Source organism: Euleptes europaea, chromosome 5 (genome assembly GCF_029931775.1).
Source record: "Euleptes europaea isolate rEulEur1 chromosome 5, rEulEur1.hap1, whole genome shotgun sequence".
Lineage (NCBI taxonomy): Eukaryota > Metazoa > Chordata > Lepidosauria > Squamata > Sphaerodactylidae > Euleptes > Euleptes europaea.
The window spans coordinates 35,455,257-35,478,739 of NC_079316.1; the positions used below are offsets into that span (position 1 = coordinate 35,455,257).

General features: G+C 41.4%; 1 protein-coding gene across 1 annotated transcript in view; it reads left to right on the forward strand.

Annotated features, from left to right (window-relative positions):
* Positions 1 to 13,519: 13,519 nt before the first annotated feature.
* PID1 (phosphotyrosine interaction domain containing 1) overlaps positions 13,520 to 23,483 on the forward strand; it is a 122,418-nt gene continuing 112,454 nt past the window's right edge. Inside the window, exon 1 of the mRNA XM_056849749.1 lies at positions 13,520 to 13,603. Within this exon, the coding sequence (XP_056705727.1) occupies positions 13,574 to 13,603 (30 nt within the window). The 5' untranslated portion in view covers positions 13,520 to 13,573. The remainder of the gene's footprint in view (positions 13,604 to 23,483) is intronic.

Here is a 23,483-nt window from a genome sequence, read left to right on the forward strand (position 1 = left end):
GCCTTTCTTCTCTCCTGTTCCTTTCAGTTATATTCTTGAGAAGTATGTGTAAGATGCAGCTTTCAGGCTACTGCAGAAGTCACTTTTGTGCAAAAACACATGCGTTCATGGCTCATAATGCAATTATTCTAGTACTGTACTTGAATCTTTTTATGAGCCTCATTTTTTACTGCAAAAGTTATTGTTTTAGAGTATGGAGATCAAAAGTGTTTACAAAAACCTTACCTTCTGCTCTTTCACGCATTTTTTCCTACACCTGATCACAGCTATTTCCTGTCTAAGCTGCTCCTCCTATAAAAAACAACATCATTGCCAAAGATCATGTAGTAATCATAATGAAATAGTACCTCAAAGTCAGACAGATCTGGCTGTGTGACTATGTCATTTAAGGACCAACAAAGTCCTCCAATTGTCCTCATTGTGAAGGAAAGGAAAAACATCCCTGTTGCTCAGGCAACTGAACTGACACGCTTATGTTTTGCTAAGCTGCACTGCCATGCATAATGATTTTGATCATTTTTGGAAGGCAGATTCCAGAAGGTGTTGCTGTAGGGTTTTGTAGGGTTTAGAGCCCAATTAGGACTTCAGCAGCTACATTCTGTAACAGTTGAAGTTTCTGGACCACCTTTAAGGCAGCCCTATGATCATCACATTACAATTACCTTTTAGTCTTGATATTACTAAGAAGGACGTGTGACTATTGCGTTAGGGCAGCTGTCTTTATTTTCTTTTCTTTTTTAAAGGTGCAACTGGTAAGCCAGCCCAAGCTGTTAAAAAACCATCTGGCAACCTCCATCATCCATGAACATCTCCAGATTGTGAGCCTAATCCAAGAGGTGGGGGAATAACCCCATAAAGGAAAAGGTGTATGTGACTCCGCATACACTTAGATTATTTCCACATGAAAGCAGGCTTGTTGCAGGTGTAACTGCCTATACAGTGCAACAGCAACAGCTCCACTGTCTCCCCACAGTTTCCTAATTCCCCAGAAGCAGCCATCCTCCCACCCCCAGGCCACTGGGGCCTTTTCAATATTTTTAAATGACAATCCACTCTGCAAAAAGCAAACCCACCAGGACTACTTTCATGTGCTGCCTGACCTCTGCAGAGTTAGGTGTGCCTGCTTGATCTCAGAGTATCAGTCACACAACCCTGCAAATGGCTGCTTTAAAGCAACTGCATTCTATGGTTGCCAATCTCCAGGTGGAGCCTGGATTGATTTCCAGACTACAGAGGGCAGTTCCCTTGGAGAAAATAGGCACAAAAAATGAGTAAGGATTCTATTTTTCCTTTCATTGTTTAAAGGGGGAGGGGAACATATTGCAACTTATCAGAATGGTGAATTGTTTTAGATCTGTTACCAGACATACAGCCTCATCCTATGCATGCTGATTCAGAAATGAGTCCCATTATCAAAATCAAATCAAATTTATTAATACAGTCAACTGACCAATCACATGCCAACACATCAAAATGTCCAGACTCAATAGTTTTGCACCGCAGATTCACAGACGGCCCATACAAATAAAGGTGTAAAATCAATAAAAACAACCCCTGATTAAAATTATCACCGTAAAATTTAAAATTTGTACAATATTTTAATTATCATTCTCTAATAAAGTCCTGCGTATTTTAATAGCAACAGCACAGAATTTAGCAGTTTGGAGCATAAGCTGAAGATCTTCTCCTAATAGGACCTTCTTTGCCAAAAGCTCAACTGACTCTTCAGGGAATTTACTAAGCAAGGGGAAAATAAGCTTTGATCTAACTTCGTGGTAGAATAGGCAACATATCAGTGCATGTTAGATGGTTTCAATGTCCCCTGTCCCACACAGACAAAACCTCTCTAGGGATCTTCTTGTATTTTCCTTCTAAAACAGCCAATGGTAGGGCCTGGCATCTGCCAAGGGTAAAGGCCTTCCTATAATTAATAGGCTCAAGACGAGAAAAATAAGGCGCAGGTGAGACTAAGTAACTAGACTTATAAGGTACTAGGAAAGATGGTGATTGGTGTTCAATGTTTTACACCCTTTGCTTCAAGTAACTTGATGCTCAGTCTACACCCATGGCTAACAGGGTAAGTGGAGAAAGGCCCAGGCAGGCCATTTTGTGTCTGACATCTTTGCAATAAACGAAGTGAAATGATAGGCCTTTTCATTTTAAAATTTTAAGATTCAGAAGAAAATTCTTTCAAAGCGATTGTTCTGTGTAATCATACTAGTGTATCTACAATTGCTCAGTTGCAGTGCTGGACATTGCTTATGGAGTGAGCCTCAATCTTATTACTGTGGTAATGCTGTTATATTGTCTGGTAAAATTGGATTTGGTCTTACAATTGAATCTAAAAAGTTTAATCTAGCACACCTGAAAGGAAAACTTATTTCAATAACTTTTTTCATTAAAACCTTTTCAGAGGTGTGGACTAAGAACATAAGAACTGCTGAGCTGGCTTAGACCAATGGTCCATCTAGTCCAGCATCTTGTTTCACGTGGTGGCCAACCAGATATCTGTGGAAGGCTTACAAGCAAGGCACGGATGCCAAGTCCCCGCTCTGCTGTTGTTCCTGATGGTGGAAAGTGCCGTCAAGCTGCAGCCCACTTAGGTGGCCCTGTAAAGTTTTCAAGGCAAGAGATGAACAGAGGTGGCTTGCCATTGCCTGCTTCTGCATAGCAACCCTGGACTTTGGTGGTCTCCCATCCAAGTACTAACCCGGGATGACCCTGCTTAGCTTCAAAGAACTGATGTGCTCAGGCTAGCCTGGGCCAACCAGTACAGAATGCTGTTGCTCTTTGCACTGGTATTAAGAAGGTTACTGCCTCTGAATGTGGAAGTTCCATTTAGTCATTGTGACTAGCCTTTACCAGACCTCCATGAGTGTGTCTTGTTCCTTTTTAAAGCCAACTAAAATAGTGGGCATCACTAACAGTAGATTTCCTGAGTTAATCATGTTTTGAGTGAAGAAGCACTTCCTTTTGTCTGTCCTGAATCTACTGTCCATCCACTTCTTTGGGTGCCCATGAATCTCAGTATAATGGCAGAAGGAAAAACTGAGTATTTCATACTCGCAAAGAGAAACTGAGTCCAGAATACAAAATATACAAAAAGACACTTCTGCTTTCAAGGGTTTATTTGCAACCTTAAATACAGCCGTGTTTATTCAGCAGTAAGTCCCATAATCTACAGTTTATATTTATTTATTCCCAAGGAATGCTGCACAGGACTGCAGCTTTACTGGGTTTATATCACAACCTTGGCCTGCTCTGGAATTCTGCTTGAAGGATATATCAGTGGAAAAGTAAAATGCTGTTCCCCCTCTGGCATTCCTGGAGTCAGCAAAAGAGTTCCAGCTGAATGCATAGCCTAACGAAAACTCTTTTGGCACTAAAAGAGGTCATTAAGGGATACCTGGTTACCATAGTAACTCAGCCTATGATCTTGGGAAATAAGAGCAAACTAGGGCTCTGTTATCTCCCACAGTCTGTCCAAAACAGATATTCTGTCCAAAACAGAAAGCTGTGTGTTTCCAGATATTTGAGATCTGCATTTTACAAATCACAAGGAATTATTCAGGTCTGTAACAAGTGCTTTTCTACCTCAAAGACTCTGATCCAGTCTGTGACAGTAGGTAGGTAAGTAAAAATGTAACCACACAGTTCCTGCAGCTCCTATCTCATTTAAATGTGATTGCCTCACCTACACAGTCATTGTAAGACATTGTAATTCCACATTGCCATGCTGACATTGTATTAGGGATGCTCGAACACCCACTGGTCCAGCTCACGTCTTGTTCATTGGTTGCTAACAGAGACCTGATTTTTTGATGATAGGTTCAATAGTTTGTCTATCTGTGAGTAGATGTTCAGCAGATTGTTTCACTGTATTCCTTACTAACTGTGAAGTATAGTGCAGTTGGCTTTGTGGGTGTGTACATTCTCACATAGCATAACTGTGTTCTCATACAGCCCAACTGAATGAATTCTTTGCATCTATTTTCACTGTGGAAGAGGTGGGGCTCATTCACTGCAGCCACTTTTCTTAGGGAAGGTGTCTGAAGAATTGTGTCTAATAGAGATTAAAGAGATAACGTTCTAGGACTGCTAGGCAAATTCAGATTAGTAAGTCTGCAGGTCCAGACGGCTTAAACCTGAGGACTCTTAAAGAGTTCAAATGTGAAATCATTGATCTACTAACAAGAACATATAACTTGTCGCTAAAATCAGCCTTCATGCCAGGTGACTGGAGAATAGATGAATATAGAAGAACACCAAACACAGGATGAATCTATAGTTGACCTTTTCCTCAAGCATATTAAAGAAATTAGTAGAAATGTTTCTCTTATAATTGGCCTGTTTTGGCAGAAAAATTGAACATCACATAAACACAACAAAAAGCAATATAACAAAAATGGGAAAATTTCCAAAGAAAATATCCAGGACAAAAGTGATCTGAGTATGTAAAAAAATGGAAAAAAATATGTATTTATACATTCCTACTTTCGCAATCAAATAGTTATAAGGTGAAAAAATTCAGATTTTGATAACATAGAGTGCCACATAGAAATGGGGCTACATTTGATTGGGTATCATTTTATTTATTTAAAACATTTTTATGCTGCCTTTCCACCTGATCAGAGTCCCCAAGGCAGTGAACATGAAAACATTTGAACAGTACTTATAATGATGAATAATTCAATTAAAACACATAAACATACATTACGAATTATTTATTTATTATGCATTTATTTACTGCCGTTTATGACTTGTCTGCCTGTATTCTTTCTATGTCCTTTCTTTCTGCCATACTCTTCTCTTCCCCTCAGTTTCCCTTGTCCACCTATAACCTGTTTCAAACTCTAAACTCCTTGGGGGAAAAAACCTGCTTATCCTTTAACACTCTAGCATGCCATGAATTTTGATGGCATGTAATAATAATTTGGTCTGTTGTCTACAAACCTTGATTTGCAGCTGGAAGTACAGTTGAAATGAGTGGAGTATGATAGGGTAGGATGAAGGATCTCACTGTAAAGGCACTCCAAAGAATGAATTATAGACTATGAGCACTTCCTATTACAAGTAATTGTCTGGAAAACGACAGCCAGGATGCAATTCACTGAAGACAGACAGAAAGGGATAGTTTCTTATGGGCTGAAAGTAATAAATGGCTCCATTTTTCAAGCCAACAGGACACACAAAAATGTGTTTGTGACTACGCCAAAATTGCTAGAGCAGTTTCATACATGGGACTTTCTATGTGGAAGTAAATCTCCACACAGGGGAAAAAATGTGCTTTTTTCCTTTATAAATTGCAGCACAAAGGTTTCTGCTGCTGCAAATCAAAGGAACAAGCACCAGATAAATGCTGCTGATGCCTTGTCTGTACTGGAGGAAAAAGAAGGGGGAAAGGCCGCACTTCATACATTATAACATGACACAGTTTTTTTCCTATGTGGAAATGAATGCCCTTGTCGGAAAGTGCATGCAGAAACATCTTTGGTGAAGACTGATTTCAAGAAGGTGAAATCCTTGATGCATATATGTATTAGAACTGGTATATGTTCCCAATGTGTTTGAGTCCACTGCCTTTTACAATGGCAGCCTTAAAAGCTATAAAATGTATTAAAATTATGCTTTAAAGAAATGTCAATAACGATAATTGTCAATAATATATACACAGTGCCATATTTAAAATATTTTTATATTCTTCCTTTTGTGCTGAGAAGGGGGTCTGAGGCAGCTCACAAATACACATGCACAGCACAACAACCAGATAACATTCCTAAAACCTGTACTCCTTAGCCCAGAACTGCTTGCCAAAACTTATCACCAACCCAGTGCCAGAACAAGATATCAACAAGCCATCACAATTACATGCCAGTTCACGTAAAAGCCCTCTGTATAGTGCCTTCTAAAAACCAACAAAAAAGAATTAGCTCAACACCTCAAGGAGGTAACTCCAGAGGTATGAGGCCATGAGGGAAAAGGCTCAGATCCAGGCCAAGGATGATCTCAAAACCTGTGCACTTGGTAGGAATAGCGCAAATGCATCTGGATACACATTGTCTGATTAATTCCCAATATCCTTGGATAATATGGAGAATCCCATGACCCCACCAATCTCAAGTTACAGATAGGAATGTATGGGAATGCTATACAATGTGGGGCCACAGTGACCATCTTTGGCTATTTCTGTGCAACGCTTTTGTTACTCATGCCTTGCTCTACTGTTTTTACCTGTCATAAAAAAGCTTAAATTTTTTACAGATACTTAACAGTTGTGTTTGGGGGCTTGAGATTTTCTCTTTCACCATGCCTACAATTGACATTTGTAAAATTTCAGTAAGTGTCCTTGGACTGCATAACAACATGCTCACTGACACTTTTTTTTTACTAGTTCACCTTTATATAAGGCTGTCCAGATTTAGAAATCTGAAGTCTCTCCTTCAGAACTGAATACTTATGAAATGTTGTCCTTGTATCATGCTGAAATTTCAAGGGTAGAAAAATATAAGCCCACTGGCAGTGTAACCCAAAGCAGTTACAGCCTTCTCAACCCTTTGACTTCAGTGGACTTGGAAGGGTTTAACTCTGTTTAGGATTGCAGTATGGGTCCCTTACTACCTGTACTGGTAAAACATAGTATTAAATGAAGGGATGATTTGGAACTATGGAGTTTATCAGGATTTTTATGGGCTTCAGTATGATAATTGGAACAATATACCTTGATATTGTAGAAGCAATAGAGACTCTGCCCTGACCTGGATGGCCAAGGCTAGCCTGATTTCGTCAGTTCTCAGAAGCAAAGCAGGGTCAGCCCTGGTTAGTATTTGGATGGGGGACCACCAAGGAATACTAGGGTTGCTGTGCAGAGGAAGGCACTGGCAAACCACCTCTGCTAGTCTCTTGCCATGAAAACCCCTAAAGAGGTCGCCATAAGTCGGCTGCAACTTGAAGGCACTTTTCACACATACACAGTAGAGACTCTGTCCTGAAAGTGTCTCAAGCCATTTGCCTTAGTTAGGCAATTATAAATATTGCTGCCAAATGAATCTTTTCCTTTCCCTTTCTTTCCCCCTTGTATTCACTGCTTCACTTTGCTTACAGCTTATATTACATGCCATCATAATTAGATTGTGTGACCTGGAAGAGTACTAGAAAAGATATGAAAAAGAAAACCCAAACCTTTCTATTTACCATAAGAAATGATCTCTCTAGAAAGTGCGGAGCAGCATACTTTAAATTATGTGTGGTCAACTGGTGCAAGCTTTTTGGGCCTCACAAATGCAGGGGTCCAAAACAACATTGGGCATATAGGCTTATACATGTTTAGATGTTTGCAGTGGTCAGATCCTTTTTCTTCAAAGTCAGCAACAATGGTGAAAACAGGACTCTAGGACCAAAAGCAATTTCATCATCCATTTATTGTGTGGCTGACATCAACACAGGGATGTCAGCCCACTTCTGGAAATGCCCAGGAGCTTATAATGGGTGGAGTCCTGGGCAAACCCCACCACTGAAGCCGTGACATCATTTCCGAGTGAAAACTCCAAATAAAAATCGTAGAGATTTATAGAATTCCTAGAACAATGCAGTAGGCTGTGATGTCACTTCCAGGTTTTCACCAAGAAATGATGTTACAATGTAGCTATTTTCCCCCATTTCTTTCTCCCACCACCTATCAGGTGAGCATGGCAGATGAGTGTAGCAGTGGGGGATTGCCTGATGTTAGTGGACAATCGGCATCCATCCTCGCATCAACAGAAAGAATGGGTCTTCTTGTCCTGTTTGGCCTCAATATTTAATAAACACCTAGCCTATTTATTCCATTCCTCCTTCTCTCCCTCATAATTTTAGGAACACCATAGCTTGGCCAATAAGCTGGCTGGAGGGTAGAGAAAAGGAGCCACCACCCCTGTCAATAGCATACAGTTTATGAAAGTTCCCCCCCAGTAGCGCTGGGTAAGGGTGGAGTTGGTTTCTGTATTATTGTACAATAGGAATTGTTGTGCTTTTTTGGGGAGTTTCATTATGGTATGTCAGTATTTTATTTTTACAATAGTTTTTGGATTGTTTTGATGTGATTGTTTGATTATCTTTCCTATCTTCCATGAGTCCTTTGGGAATGAGCATAAATAATTATAAATAAATGAATTTGGAAGAAAGAGTTCTATTAAATAGCCTGGTCTCAGGCCACTTAGCCCTGTAGATGACGATCACTTTGAACTCTAACCGAATGAAAATTGGCAGCCAGGGTACATTTTTCAGACCTCATGCAAGTCAGCACTCGTGCAGCTGTGTCTTTCACCAATTTAAGCTTCTGAACAATATTCAAATGCAATTCCACACAGAGCCTCATTGCAGTAAACTAACTTGGGTTTGATCCAAACACGAATACCTGATTGTGCTTCTTAAGGAAAGGCAACAGTTACCACATCGATTGGAGTAACGTTTTACAGATGAGACTTGAGTCTCCATTTGGAAGCCAAGATCCTGAAAGGCATTGCAATGATCAGTGCCTGTGTAGATGTATTATTGACCAACAACATCTCAGTCTTGTACGGGTTGCATTTCAGTTTATAGGCCCTCATCCAGTCCATATGTTGTTGTTCTTGTTATCGATTGGATTTATATCCTGCCCTCTATCCCAGGCTCAGGGCACGAAATAGCATATACAATAAAATACAACACAATACAATGAAAACCAGAATCCATACAATATAGTTAAAACTAACAATTCTCAATTGAACAGTTAAAATCAAGGACACATGGCACTCAACTTTAGGGCATAGGGTCATGGGCTGACTTGGAAAAAGCAGCCAGGCTCCCCCACCTAAAAAGTAAAGAAGATGGAGGGGGGGGGGAGATAGTGTAATATAAATCTTATGTTACATTAAGCCTATACTTATTAATTTCATTTTTGTGCATTAGTTATTGCTTTGTGCATATGTGTTTATGTGCATTTTTCTGAGAGTGGGGGGGTCCACAGACTTCATCGGATTCTCAGAGGATAGTATGGAATATAAAAATAGGAATCTGCATCCAAAAAAAAAAAAAAAAAAGGGATAAAATTCAGATTCAGGTATATTGAACCTGAAAATTTTTCAGGATTTCTGAAAAATACCAAATCCCCATACTGGTATGAAGTTTCTTTTGAGAAATCCGATAATTTTTGGTTCCATTATGGGGAATCTTTCTGGGGCTCGGAGGGGGCTGTTTTTCAAGGTAGAGGACCAAATTTTCAGCATAGCTGCTGATGACCCTCCTTACACAATCCACCTGAGTTTAGTCATGGAGGAAATGTGGGGAAATGGAGGAAAAATTAGGGGGGGGGAGAAAATAAAATTGGGGTTTTTGTAAGGAGAATCACCAGCAGCTACACTGAAAATTTGGAGCCTCTACCTTAATAGACAGCTTCCCAGAGCCCCAGAAATATTCCCCATAGACCATAATGGAGTGGGGGGATTTAAAATCTCCCATTGAAGCCTATGGGGATTGGGGAATCCCAAAAAAGAGAACCATTTTTTTCAGCTTTTCTAGATACGGCTTTTCTGGCTACTGTTCAAAAGGGGCCATTTTTTCCAGTTCGGTAAAGCCCAATGCACACCCCTATATAAAATAGACCTGTGTGGTGTTCCACAGCACAAATGCTACAAAGCTGAGGACTTGTCTTCCAGAACCATCTACTGGAACTAGTAGCGAATAATAGAGCCGCTGATTATGGTGCTGTAGTTGAACTGCAGAAGATCATTTTCATTTTGAGGAGTTTGGGGCTCAGGAGCGCAGTGTTTATACCTTTAAAGTCAAGGGGGTAGAGAGAGATCATAACATAGTTACCACAGCTAATCAGCTGATCTTGGGAATGCTTATGATTATCCCTGTCAAAGTCAGTAATGTATAAGTAAAAGCACAAGTGTAAGCAATGTATATCAGATATGCAAGTCTGGGTAACAGCCCTAATGGAGTCTGAGGAAGGTGCTACACATTTGTCAGTTTCAGGTTGTTCATCTGCTGTTGATTCTCCAGGGGTCTCCTGCCAGCTGAAAGGATGTAAACATTCCTATCTTTTTCTGTACTTGTCTGCTGGTTCAACTCCCATCCTACTTGTGTGCCTATCACCTCTGAATCCTTCTAAAGGAAAAAAAAAGAACCATTGCATTTGGCAATACAGGGGCCTCGATGCCCATTTTTGCCATCTGGCCTAGAATGATACCATGGTTGATTATTTTGAAAGCCACCACAAGGTTCAAGAGCATCAGGTTGTCTCTCTACTGGCAATGGTTGTCAGCCAGGGTGACAGAGACAATTTCAGTTCCAGTACAAGACTGGCACCTGAACTGAAATGCATGTAGATCAGTGGTTCCCAAAGTGGGCAGTACCACCCCCTGGGGGCAGTGGGATTACCTAGGGGGCACTAAGAGGCAAGAGGGCAGCAGGGAGGTGCTAGAGGTGGGCCCCTTCAACTGTGTTCTCTAATTTACAATAGATCAAGCTATGGCACAATGTTGGCAAATTCGGTGGAAACTATCAGAATTTTTTCTAGACTTTGAAGACCTGGTACCACTGGATCAAGTTCATCAGTTTTGTTGAATACATTTCAACTAAAGTTTTAATTTGATTTTGAATAGATGTGCAATTAATTGTTACTGTTATGACATTTTATTATTATCTTCTTTAGTGAGTCATGCAAACCACTGTTTTGAATAATGCTTTTAATAGGATAGGGGGCACTGGGGTTGAATTTGTTTCAACCTGAAAAGTTGATGATCTCTGCACTTTCCAAGCCACCAACTGCTCTACCCCCTAAGTCAAAACTTGGATATTTGCTACAGGACAATAGTTCAACTGATTTGGGTCTCTTAAAAATCTATTTTGTTCCTCCCCCCCACACCATTTCTTTTTCTGGCACCACCATTGTTTCTGAATTCATTTGTTGTAAATATTGTGTTGCAATACACAGAACTAACAAAAGACACACAAGGATAAAAATAAATGGAGTTGCTCATAGCTCTGGTAGAGTTTAATTATGACAATTCTTGAAAAAGACAGTCTTGCCAGGGTCGTAGAATCATAGAAGAATCATAGAATCATAGAGTTGGAAGGGACCACCAGGGTCATCTAGTCCAACCTCCTGCACAATGCAGGAAATTAACAACTACCACCCCCCACATCCCCAGTGACCCCAACCCTCCCCCCTCCATGAAGGATCCCACAATCAAAGCACTCCCGACAGATGGCCATCTAGCCTCTGCTTAAAGATTTCCAAAGATGGGGACTCCACCACCTTTCGAGGCAGCACATTCCACTGTTGAACAGCCCTCCCCGTCAGAAAGTTCTTCCTAATGTTTACGTGGAATTGTTTTTCATAGCAGCTGTCCTTTGTTTGTGGATCAGGAAAGATGTATTCATCTGTAAAACATGGTGAAACCAATACACAAAGCTAGCATTACTGGAAACAAATTAATGGATGACTTTCACATTTCCACAGACGTTGGTGTGCTGGAAAGATGTAATTCCACAAATGTTGTTACTCTTTGGCCAAAGAAAATGGAAAGAAGGCTTCAAATAAAAAGAGGTCTTTTTTCCCTCCCAGAAGCTAATTAGTTGTGCTTTATTTTTCAAAGAAAAGGTGGTCCCAATATAGTGTTAAATTTTGCCATGCAATATGTTAATGATAAGAGAGAAAATAAAGCAAAAAGATGTTTGTTCCTTTTTGGGGGATGAATATGTCTCCCTAAGAGAACTAATAATGAAGAGAATCCTTGCCACAATCAACACTGGGCAATATAACTTATGGCGTATTGCTCCTTGTTTCCATGTGTGGTTTGGGGAACATGTTGAATTTCAGCATCTTGGCTGAACTCTTCCAATGAGAAAAAATGCTGCATCACTTACCAGCAGATGTCTCTGTTACTCTCACCTACTAGAAAAGACTGTGTAATGGAGGAGAGAAAAGGAGCTTGTGTTGTTCATTGGGTATCAGAAAGCTACTTGCTTCTCTTTGCCTTTGTCTGCAATCTTTCTAAAAGAAGAAGGATGCAGTGAGTGATATGCTCTGCTATTTTAGGAACGTGAATTGTGTCAAAATCCAGGGCACCACAAACACAATGAGAACATCACATTTGTCACTGTAAAAAGTATGATGGTGCATTGCAACTGCCTCAGTTTCATTTTATAAATGACAAGGGGAAAACTATATAAAATGAAAATTTAATACTTTTCTGAATTCCTTTTGTGCCCAAAGAAAATGAAGATGAAACCATGGCTTTCAAAAAAAAGGTGGGGCGAGGGTCAACACACAAGATGGTGCTACTGAGAGGTGAAGGATGCTGATATATCAAAGCAAAATATCAATCACACCCAACCACAATCTTGGAACTTAGACACTGGGGTTTGGACGAGAGGGCTAGGGAACCGCGATCACAATCTTCCACAGGACACTCGAGAGAGGCAGAGGACGCATAATAGCGCAGGAGGCCAGAAGACGTGCTCAGAATGATGGATCTGAAAGGTCAGGAGAAGCAAGCTCTCACAGTAGGGGACGTGGGATGTCAGGGGCACGATTTGCGGATACTGTTTTGTTATTTTTTTTATTTCCCCCTTTTCCTTTTTCCTTTATGAATCCTATAAAAACCCAATATATTTTTTTTAAAGGAAAAGCCAGCTCTGTTGTTGCTAGGGTTGCCAGCTCCAAGTTGGGAAACACCAGGAGAATTTGGGGGCCCGAGCCTGAGGAGGGCGGGGTTTGGAGAGGGGAGGGGCTTCAACGCCCTAGAGTCCAATGGCCCAAGCAGCCCTTTTCTCCAGGTGATCTGATCTGCCTCGGCTGGAGACCAGTTGTGATAGCGGGAGAGCACCAGCTACTGCCTGGAGGTTGGCGACCCTCGTTGTCGCACATCCAGCCAGACCCCCCCCCCCTTTGCACTGCAATGCCACTTCTCCCATGCGCCCCGCGCGCTTCAGGCGAGCGCGGAACCTCCCCGAGGCGTCGCCAAGCGCGCGCGCCGAGCCAGGCGCAGCCCGGTGGGCATCTCGGCCCGGGGCGTTGCAGACAGGGCAGCTCTCTGGCTGACGCGCCAGCGGGTCCCGCGTCGCCTCTGACGCACCGGGCTGGCCACGCAGCGGGTCCGCGAGCCTCACGCGCCAGCCAGCCAGCCAGCCAGCGCGCAAGGCTGCAAGGGCGCGCGCCGCGCCACGGAACGGGGCGTTTGCGCCGAGGGAAAGAGGGGAGGCGGGGGGAAGAGCGCCTTGTGGGTGGGTAGGTGGGTGGGAGGGCCGGACGGGGCGGGGCTTGGACGGGGCGGGGCTCGAAGCGGGGCCGCCTCTTTCCCCCGCTGCGCCGAGGGGCCCGGGGTGGAGGCTGGCGCAATAGGACGGCGGAGCTCGCCCCGCGCACGAGCCGGCGCCCAGAGCCAGTGGCTCGCTTGCGGAGGGCTTCTCTCCCCGGCTCGCCCCGACCTGACACGCGCCGCGCAGATGTGAGCCAGAGCCAGAGCCTGGCCACAGCCCTGCAGCCGCTCCGCTCAGCTCGCCAGCCGCTGCGCCCCGCTCCTCCCCGCCAGGTCCCGGTGGGAGAAATATGTGGCAGCCGGCAACGGAGAGACTGCAGGTAAACGGGGGGGGGGGGGAGAGAGAGAGAGAGAGAGAGAGGATGCCTGTCACGTGACTGCAAGATTTGGGTAGAATTGAGAAAGGGGGGGGAGTCACCATCAACTTGGCTGCCCTTCCCTCCTGCTTGGTCCTGGGAGATCCTGCTTGCAACTTTCCTCTTTCTCCAGTCGCATTCCAGCATGGGCTTGGGGAATCTTGACTCCAGATGTGCTTTCTCTCAGGACAGGGCGAGGGGGGGGGGAAGCAGATGACTTGCATGCAGATCGTGGGTTGGGGCTCCGTGTCTTCTGCTTTCTTCTGAAGGGGGGGCTTCCTCCCCCCCCAAAAAAAGATGTTTACGAGTTTTTCGGATCCCTCTTTGCGAGTCGCTGAATCCCCTTTTTAAAAAGCGGGTCTCTCCCTCCCCCCCCATGTTGGAAAAGGGACAGGCTGAAGGGAGAGGGGGTGGGCCTGGCTGGCCAGTGGCCGCTGACGCCTGCCTGCAAACGGCTAGACGGGACTGTTGCTCAGTTGCAGACGTCGCTGGCCGACTGGGGCTTTGGAGGGGAGTCATTAAGCACCCGTATCCAGGTCTCTGGAGCAGGCGGGGGGAAGGGGCACGGGCGCTCTTCTTGCAGGTCTCTCTCTCTCTGCCTCGCTCTGAAATATTCTCCAGATGGGCAGCCAGAAAGGCTGCCAGATGAATTTACAGAATTCCTCGGGCAAACTTTTTGGCAGGCCAGGGGCTGCGTGAAATCTGAAGAGGAAACTCTGCAGAACTTCTGAGCGGCAACACGAAGTGCGGCGGAGGGCAGTGGGATTGGAAGGCATGGGTGGCAAGGAGAAAATGAAACACAAATGCAAACCCCTGGTTTGTAAGGGCCAGGCCGGAGGTCGGCAAGCGTGCGTAGTATCCCCCTACTGAGTGGGAGGTGCTGGTTGATACTGGCAGTAAGTAGTGGTCTGGGTGTGAATTTAGAATACCGCAGACTTAAAGAAGCTGGGCTTGTGGCCTTGAGAAAGGTGCATCTGTATTTTTACCATGATTTGTTTAGCATACTGGAAACTGATCTTGACTTTCTGAAGATACTTGGGGATAAAGAACTTTGGTGTCCCTTGGAAGGTCCTGTCACAGTAGCAGTGAATTCATGGTGTACTTTCTTTGTGGGATGGTCATGGTGCTCCTGTGTGCGTGTGTGCGTGCACACAAGCACACAGAGAAACCTAGTCAAGCACAGCATGCTTTATTTAAAATGGTATGAGTAATTCTGGCTTGTGTTCATCATTGTAGTATTTCCACACTAGAAATGTCAGCTTTGCATTCCGCGATTAGATATTACAACACTGGCTGTAGTACTTTCTGTTGTGTACACTGTCATTTTATCAATGTTGTTTTCTGAAGTCAGGCTGTTATGTAAAACTCTTGGCATTTGAGCAACAGTTGAAGAGATTTTTTTTAAATGAAAGGAATTATTTTTTCCACTATAGTGAAACACACTGTCAAATGATGCTTTCTCTAGGCTGAATCTTCAGACCATTTACTTCAGGACAAACCTATCTGGAGTAGGTAGCTTATGGCTGTAGTACGGGCTGGTATCTGGATTTTATACCCTTTTTAAAATGGGCATTCTGTTTCAGTACATGCTTTTAAAAGTTTTTGAAAGAGATTATCTTAAAATAAATAATGAACTATGAGTTTTGAATTTGTGGTTCAAAGGTAACCAGGAAGATATGCCACCAAATTAGTTCTGTTGCCCCAATTAAAAGAAACTGGAAGATAAAGAGGGCTGGTTTCCAGACATTATGAACTGAGGTGAAACATGGAGGAAAAGGATTGGGAGTGTACTCTGCTTGTAATGGCTCAAGGATTTCTGAGCTGGGACAGTTCATTTTCCCGCCTTCCCTTTGAAATTGTGCTGAGGCAGGGTTCAGAGTTGATTCATCTGTCTATAACCAAAATATATCTGTCCCACTCATATTTTTTGTTGCCAATATAATATCAGCATGGGCAGCTGTGTTAATATCAATGTTTTCTGAAGTGACTTGTGTATCTGGAGCCACAAAAGAGGAAGAGGAGGAACCTTCAGTATGTGCTAGGAAAAGTGATGAGGTTTATTTTGGTGAAAACCCCAAGCATTTTTGGTATGAACGCATGGAGACGTTGTATCTTGTTGTTATCAGCATTTCTGTAAAATATAACTCATGGTTTCATGTATTTTGCCTTGGATTTTCATAATATATCTGTTTTCTTAGAAGATACTGGATTGGATGTTACAAAGGTTTTGGCATCTTTTAACATCTATAAACTCCATGCTATTTTAGACATTCACCATACTATTTTAGACATTCACCATCCAAGGTGTAAAAGTTGAATAAACCAGCAAACTGTTAATTTATTATCAGGTTTGGTGCTTATTCATCATCAACTTTGGGAACAGTAATACAGTTAACGTGTAATAATAATATACAAAGATTATAATAGTTTATTACCTTTTATCTAAATGTCATCCTATATTTTTGTTTCTAAATTCCTGTTATACTTGTGTTTTTTTCATAGCTCCCTTGAACTGTGTTAGTAGCACCTGTTGATGGATCTTCCTCTTTCCATTTTTTTCTTAGAGAATTCTCAAGAATGGCTTACCCAGCAGAGGGAGAGTTCTCTTGCTCATCCTTTGATCAGACACTGTTTTTTTCCCCTTCTGTCCAGCATAGCTAGAATCAAGCACTGCTTGGAGGTAGTAGATAAAATATATGAAGATGCTTTTAATACTGACTTGGATTGCCAAGGCTAGCCCAATCTTATCAGATCTTGGAAGTTAAGCAACGTTGGCCCTCGATAGTATTTGGATGGGAGACCACCAAGAAAGTCCAGGGTCGCGATGCAGAGGTGGGCGATGGCAAACCAGCTCTGAGTGTCTCTTGCTTCAAAAACCCTACGAGGTCACCATCAAGTCAACTGTGACTTGACAGCACTTTCCACCACTTTAATATTGAATAGTCCGTCTAGCTTTGTATCATCCAATCTGGCTGGCAGTGGTTTCAAGACAGGAACTGGGGTCTTTTCTAGCAGTGCTACCTTTGGCTGGATATGATAGACACTGGATTTGCAAACTTCTGTGTGCAAAGATTGTCTCTAAGCCATTAACTACATCAGAAAGTCACTTTGTTCTGAAATATTTTATGATCTGAATAAGAAGATACAATTGGTTATATTAAAACTCATTAAGACTTAATCAAATTTGGGTTAAAACTATGGGATGTGGCAGCATTCTGGAACATCAATGTTTAGTTCAGGTTTAGTTCAGTACCAAATTGTGACTGAGCCTGAAAATGATGTGTGGGCTTGTGCATTCCCTTGCATGTTGCATTTCCTTCCCTCACTGGTTTGTGGTGGATTCTGGCTTGTTGACTTGGATGAAATTGCAAACTGTGGTTTGCCACTATGTGGTTTGCCCTCTGCCTTGACATTGAGTGTTCCCACAGTGCCTTTCCTGATGACTTTGGGGGAACTGCTTGGTTTCGAGATAGAAACCTTCCCCTCAGTTACAAGATATTTTTACTGTAGCAAGAGTAAAGGCTTATGGGTCACTGTTGTGAGGTAAGTTTTGTATTGAGCCGGAAGAGTACAGAAATCACTGAAGCAGGAGGTTTAATAAAACAACAGAGAAGATTAATTTATATACAAGTTATGTGGGGCATTCTCTTTAAAGCTTGTACTTACCAGATTTGCTCATCTCCAGAGACAGGCCTCACAACTCTGTCTTCTCCCAGAGGTAGTTACACCAGACTGCCATGCCATCAGGCAGAGCTACACATGAAATTGCTCCATTGCTGAGGCAAATCCCCTCTCCTGTCTGCACTCTTCCTCAGTCACCCTCTGGAAAAACATCGGCTGCTGGAGTAGCACTCCCATAGACTCAGGTGTCAAAACATCTGAGTGACTATTTTACCTCACGGGGGCAGCACAGCCTCCTGTCCCTCATAGTCACATGCACAGCAGGGGGGGAGATAGCAGTGCATTAGTAGAAGGGGAACATGGAAGAATAGAAGTCAACAAGGGAGCATGTGAGCTTGTGAGTTTTGTTTCAGACTCAGTTCATGTGGTGTCAGTCATGGCTTGCCATTGTGTCTTAACCAAGCCAATTTCTTTTTAAAGCGCTATTAGATAGGGGAACAAAGGATTTAGACAGGAAGAATGCTTCTGTTAAACACTTCTGCAAACCAAATTTGCAATGGATATATCTAATTTTGGCCTACTTTTCTGAGTTGGTCTCCCCCCCCCCACATTCTTTATTCACATTTTAATATAAATATGCATGAAAACCTGAGACACACAGAAAGGGAAGCAAAATAAAGCTTACTGTGCAGTTTTACTATATCAACTTCATCAAGTTCCCAAAGAAAATATCTAGAAAGAAATAGCTGAACATATTAAACACAGTTATTGGTCTGTAGCAGATATTGCTCCTTGGAGGTTTTATTGTTTCTGCAGTTGGAAACAAAAAATGGATTTAAACTGGGGGGAGGGAGAGATGTGGGTATTCAAACTGATTTAATTTAGCCAAGTTTGATTTGGTCTATGAATTTTAATCAGTTTCTGGTTTCAGTGAAAAACACATGATTCTTATAATTATCTGGAGATCTAAGATGGCATTGATGTGGAAGACGAGATGTGTGAAAGACCCTGCTTGAAACAGATGCATGAAGAGTGAGTGAATGAATGATTATGGGTGTTGTCCTTGTACCCACCTTTTTGTCTAGCCTCTCTAGAATAATATTTTCTTCCATCTAACATAGTTTTTTTTTTGCTGCTTCTCTGTTCTCTATCCTGCCCAGCAATCCCTTCCAGCCTCTGGAAAGTTGATTTCTGGGGTCATAGGATCTGAGTAGACTAACAGCCAGCTGTGTAAGTTGGGGGCTGCAGGGAGGAGGAGGAGGAAGGAGACTGGATTTTCCCCTCCATCTTCTACAGGTGTAGCTCCACTGATCAACGAGGGAGAAGCTTCAATTTTGTTCCTTTCCGTTCCTTCCACTGCCATTCCACTCTGTTTGGTTGCTGGTCTGCATGTGACTCTTGAAATCAATTTTCTGGCGGTTGGAAGGGACTGTTGGGTGGAAGGAAATGAGGCAAAAATTAACATCCGCCAGGGCCTTCCACTAATGGATCACTCAGTCAACCCAAAGGTTAAGAGAATAATGCTGGGGGAGGGGAATTGATTGCTGGAAACATAAGCCATAGACTACAGGAAATTCTAGCACTTTTTCATCCATGTGCCTCATTTGTTCTAACTGTGCCAGACAAATTTATTTGCTTCTATCACGTTTAGTTGGGCTCTAAGAATGAAGACAAGAATTTGTCTGTTTGGATGTTACACTAAGTACATTGACATAATTATAGCTAGACACTTTAACTGGAAAGCTTAAAAAACGAGGCAAACATACTTCAGTTTATGTGTAGTCTTGTTGGAGTATGTAAAGTTATTGAAAAGGCTAGACATACTTTATTCTATTGAAATGGATACAATGTAAGACTAAAGTTAAGCATTCAAACTTTTGGAGTGAATAACCTGTTGACCTCTGATGTGGTCAGATAGACTAATAAAGCTGTTTGTTTTTAACATGTATTATTACTTCTGTATCATAGGACTGCTTTTTTTTAGTAAATTTTTATTTTCAAAACAACATAAAATGAAACAAACAACATACACACATTGTACAGAATCGATACTCAATACCTACAACAAGACATTCATCAACTACTATTTGGAGCAGATATAAGTCATTCCATACCTTCTTACTTATTCTAATAAATAATTTATGGATCTAAGAAGACTTAAAAAAGGAGAGAGAGACCTAAACAAATTCTTGTACCTTCACACAAGGTATTTGCGCTACAGTACTTTATTATTATTATAAAGTGCTATCGGTATATATGTGTATTGAACCTCTCAACCAGCTTATATGATAAATGCTTAGCAGTACATGATCATTATTGTACAAATCTAGTGGTATGTACTTTAACCTATCAGAATAGTATAATATAATTAGTATCAGAATAGTATAATATAAGTAGTATAATATCATACAATGTATAATTATATCTGGTCTATTAATCTAAGATAGCAATGCCAGGGAGCCTATACCCAAGACTGCTTGTGTCGTAGTATACATAGGGGGTCTGTAGTTGTGGAAGGTTTCATGGCAAATATTGTTGCAAGCACATACACAAAACCAAGAGCTCTGGATTGAAGTCAACATGTGTAAAAATACTAGTCGAAACCAGATACAACAAGTGAATGCGCAATTTAAAAAGTGAATATGCCAAGTAGAAATGGAGGCTGAGACACGTTAGTCATGTGCATACTTCGTAGGATACAGAACAATTTCTGTAGATTGATAGAACTGGTTCTCATGTACGTATTCATCACTTAATTGTTTGCATGTGTAAATGAGCCATTACTAATAGAACTTCTTCATTGCTCAGTATTAACCAACTGCAGTAAACTGCCTGCATACTTAGCTGTTAAGTGTACAAAAATAATAGCAAGGGATGTAATCATGACTTGACCATTGTGCAAAAATTTGTGGTCTCTAAAGGTGCAGAGATTAGTTGCATTGCATCCAGAGGGCATACCTTTTGTTGTATTCCGATGATACAGATACAGGCTGACATGTTAGTGTGAAGCTACTTAGAGCCCATTCCTGTCATGGTGTGTCTTTAAGGCATGGTGTATCTTTGTTTTTTCATGTCCCTTGAGGTGTTTGTGTGTGAAAGCTGAATTCTATTCCCATACCTGTAATTTTTATGATCTGGATGATCCATTTGTTTTATTAGAAAAAATAATACCAATTGGATGTACAGATGTCTGTTGGAGATAGTTATGTTAATACTTGTCATGTGATGGAAAACCTGAGGCTTTATGTAATGTTTCAATATAAAGATACATTCTTGCATTGAAACCCCACCCCAATAGTTTTCTTCTTGAGCTCTCTTGTGCAGTGGGTAGCTAATGGTGGTGGTGTATGACTCGAACAGCAAAATTTGAAACAGGTTTGATTTCAGTGGATTTAAAAGAGTGGTCCAGCCTAGCCTGATCTTGTCAGATCTCAGAAGCTAAGCAGGGTCAGCCCTGGTTAGTACATTTTAACTTTTTAATTTTTATTTAGAGCTGATCTTGTATCGAAAAGATTTGATTTGATTTGACCATCAAGGAATACCAGGGTTGCTATGCAGAGGAAGACAATGGCAAACCACCTCTGTTAGCCTCTTGCCTTGAAAACCTACTGGGTTGCCATAAGTCGGCTGCGACTTGACGGCACTTTACACACACAACTCTACTAAGAATTAAATGGTTTATTTATTTATTGGATTTTTATCCTGCCCTCATCCCTGGCCGTTGTTAGTATGCTGCAGACATTCAACACTAAATGACTCGGCAGATAAAATAGTAATTCTGTAAGATTTTGAAGTTGCTTTGTTTCTTTTTGTACATGCAAAACAGGAAAACCACAAGGAACACAATTGAACTTCGTAGCCACAATTTAACTTCTATATTTTAACATTTGAGTTCCCATACACTTCCTCCACGTCAAGGCTGTGTTTGCCTGACAGTCCCCATGGGGAGGGGCCATGGCTCAGTGGTAGAGTATCTGCTGGCATCTCTCAATCCCTGGCATCTACAGAGAAAAGGATCAGGTAGTAGGTGAGGTAAAAAAAACTGTACCTGAGACCCTGGAGAGCTGTTGCCAGTCTCAGTAAACAATACTGACCTTGATGGACCAACAGCCGGATTTGGTACAAGGTGGCTTCATACATTAATGTGACAAAACTGCAAATGAGACAACATGGGGAATTTGTGTCTGTGTGTGGTAGTTTGTCTTCCTTGTAGCCCAAATATAAGAGTTGAAAGCTTCTAAGGGAAAAAGGAAGATCGAAAGTGATGAATGATTATTTTCTATATAGCAATGTTATATAATTTTAATCTCTTGTTACTGATGGTTTTCAGAACTCAGTGTTTGGGCCAAATATCAAGTTATTTCTGAAGCTGAAACTGCTCTTGGTTATCAGGTGCTAGTAATTTGCAGAACTGCCCAGTTGTAACAGTATCTTCTGTTGTGATTCTCCTACTTCTGCTCATGAAAGAGGTAGCACAGTCCTCTTGTACAGGTGGAAAGACATTTCACTTTTCTAGCACAAGAGGTAAAATAAACTCTTTGCGTGGAAGATAAGAGGACCATTGGATCCAGTTGTAACCCTAATGTCTGCGACTTAGGGTAGGCTGAACATCGTTCATACTAGTTGTGAACTAGGGGGAGTTTCCACTATCTCATTCTTCTATTTAGAAATATGTTTCTAAGTGCTTTATGATACCTTGGATTGCCTCACAGTAGAATTGCAATGGAAATGGATGAAATAAACCTAGATTACAATAAATTTTAGCTTTGTTTTCTTGTGTGCTTTTTTTCTTTGGAACAGATGGCTGGGTGTTCAAAGCTAACAGATGCTAGAATTTTATTTGCTACTATCATAACAGTTGGTGTTGAGATGCTGACATACTTGTTGAAAAGTGCCATTTTTGAAATATAGAAGAATTTAACTTTTTAAAACATCTTCTTACTAAGTGGTGTCAAATGCTTTACGCATCTCTCTGCTCTGCATTATCTTTGCCTATAAATGTGAGAGAGAACTTACCAATGCCAGGTGTAATGGGTCTTGTTTGATGTGATCCTCTAATTATTAACTGCATAATTCTTTAATTGGCTTCAAGATGATTATTCTGGTGTTGGTTATCAGATCTGCTCAGCCATGGTAAAACTGTCACCTGACACCAGCTGTTTGCATACTAATGTTCAGATCTTACTCATCCAAGGCAAATTCATCAGTCTTATTTATTTTAGAAGTATATCACAAGCACATAGAAAATTGCTTTTTCTGTTGCTCTCCATACACAGGCAATGCATTTTAATCACTTAAAAACTGGCCTTGGCTTAAGTTTTGTATCAAGCTAATGGACACTAATCTAATTTCATTTTCTATCAAATGGATTGGCTAGGCTTTATAACTATGTGGGAGGCACGAGGAAAAGTATACACTACCTCTAGTATTCTTATTTCAAGTCATTTACTAAAATAAATATAGTAAAGGTGCAACCAAAGCATTCATTACATTTCTGTTAATTAGAAAGCCTCATACAGAGGTCCCTGTGGAACAGAATGGAATTGGATTCAGTTGTGAACAAAAGGACAATTCGAATGCAACTCCGGGGAAACTCGTGCACAAGGCTTACAAAGTGTGCCAGTCCACACAGATCTATAACAATATCTTCTGTAGTGAAGTTCTTACTTTCACTCATGAAAGAGGTAGCACAGTCCTCTTGTACAGGTGGAAAGACATTTCACTTTTCTAGCACAAGAGGTAAAATAAACCCTCTGTGTAGAAGATATTTCGTACTTCAGAAGAGGCTATTGGATCCACTTCTGTATTTTAAGCCATCTTTGTAGATTACTGTAGTTGAACTACATACTACCTGCAGAAATACATCTAGATTTGTTTTTATGCCTTGGTATTGCCAGCCTCTTTTACTGTCTGAGATTACTATATAATCTACCAGGATGGATTTGATTTAAATCAAATTCATTTAAATCACTAGTCAGTAAGACTAGATATCATGGTTTTCTACACTCTTTTACGGCCTGCTGACATTATAGGTTTTTTCCTCCAGGGAGAGAATAATATGATAAACCTCAGGCTTCACATACAAAGATCCCAAGACTTGTGGAATATTCTGTTCAAAAAGGTTTCACTTACATTTTTACTGCTTGCCCCCTCTCCTCACACTTAGCTCCTTGTGCAGATCTACTCCACTCCAAACAATCTTCTCTTTATTGAATTTCTTGAA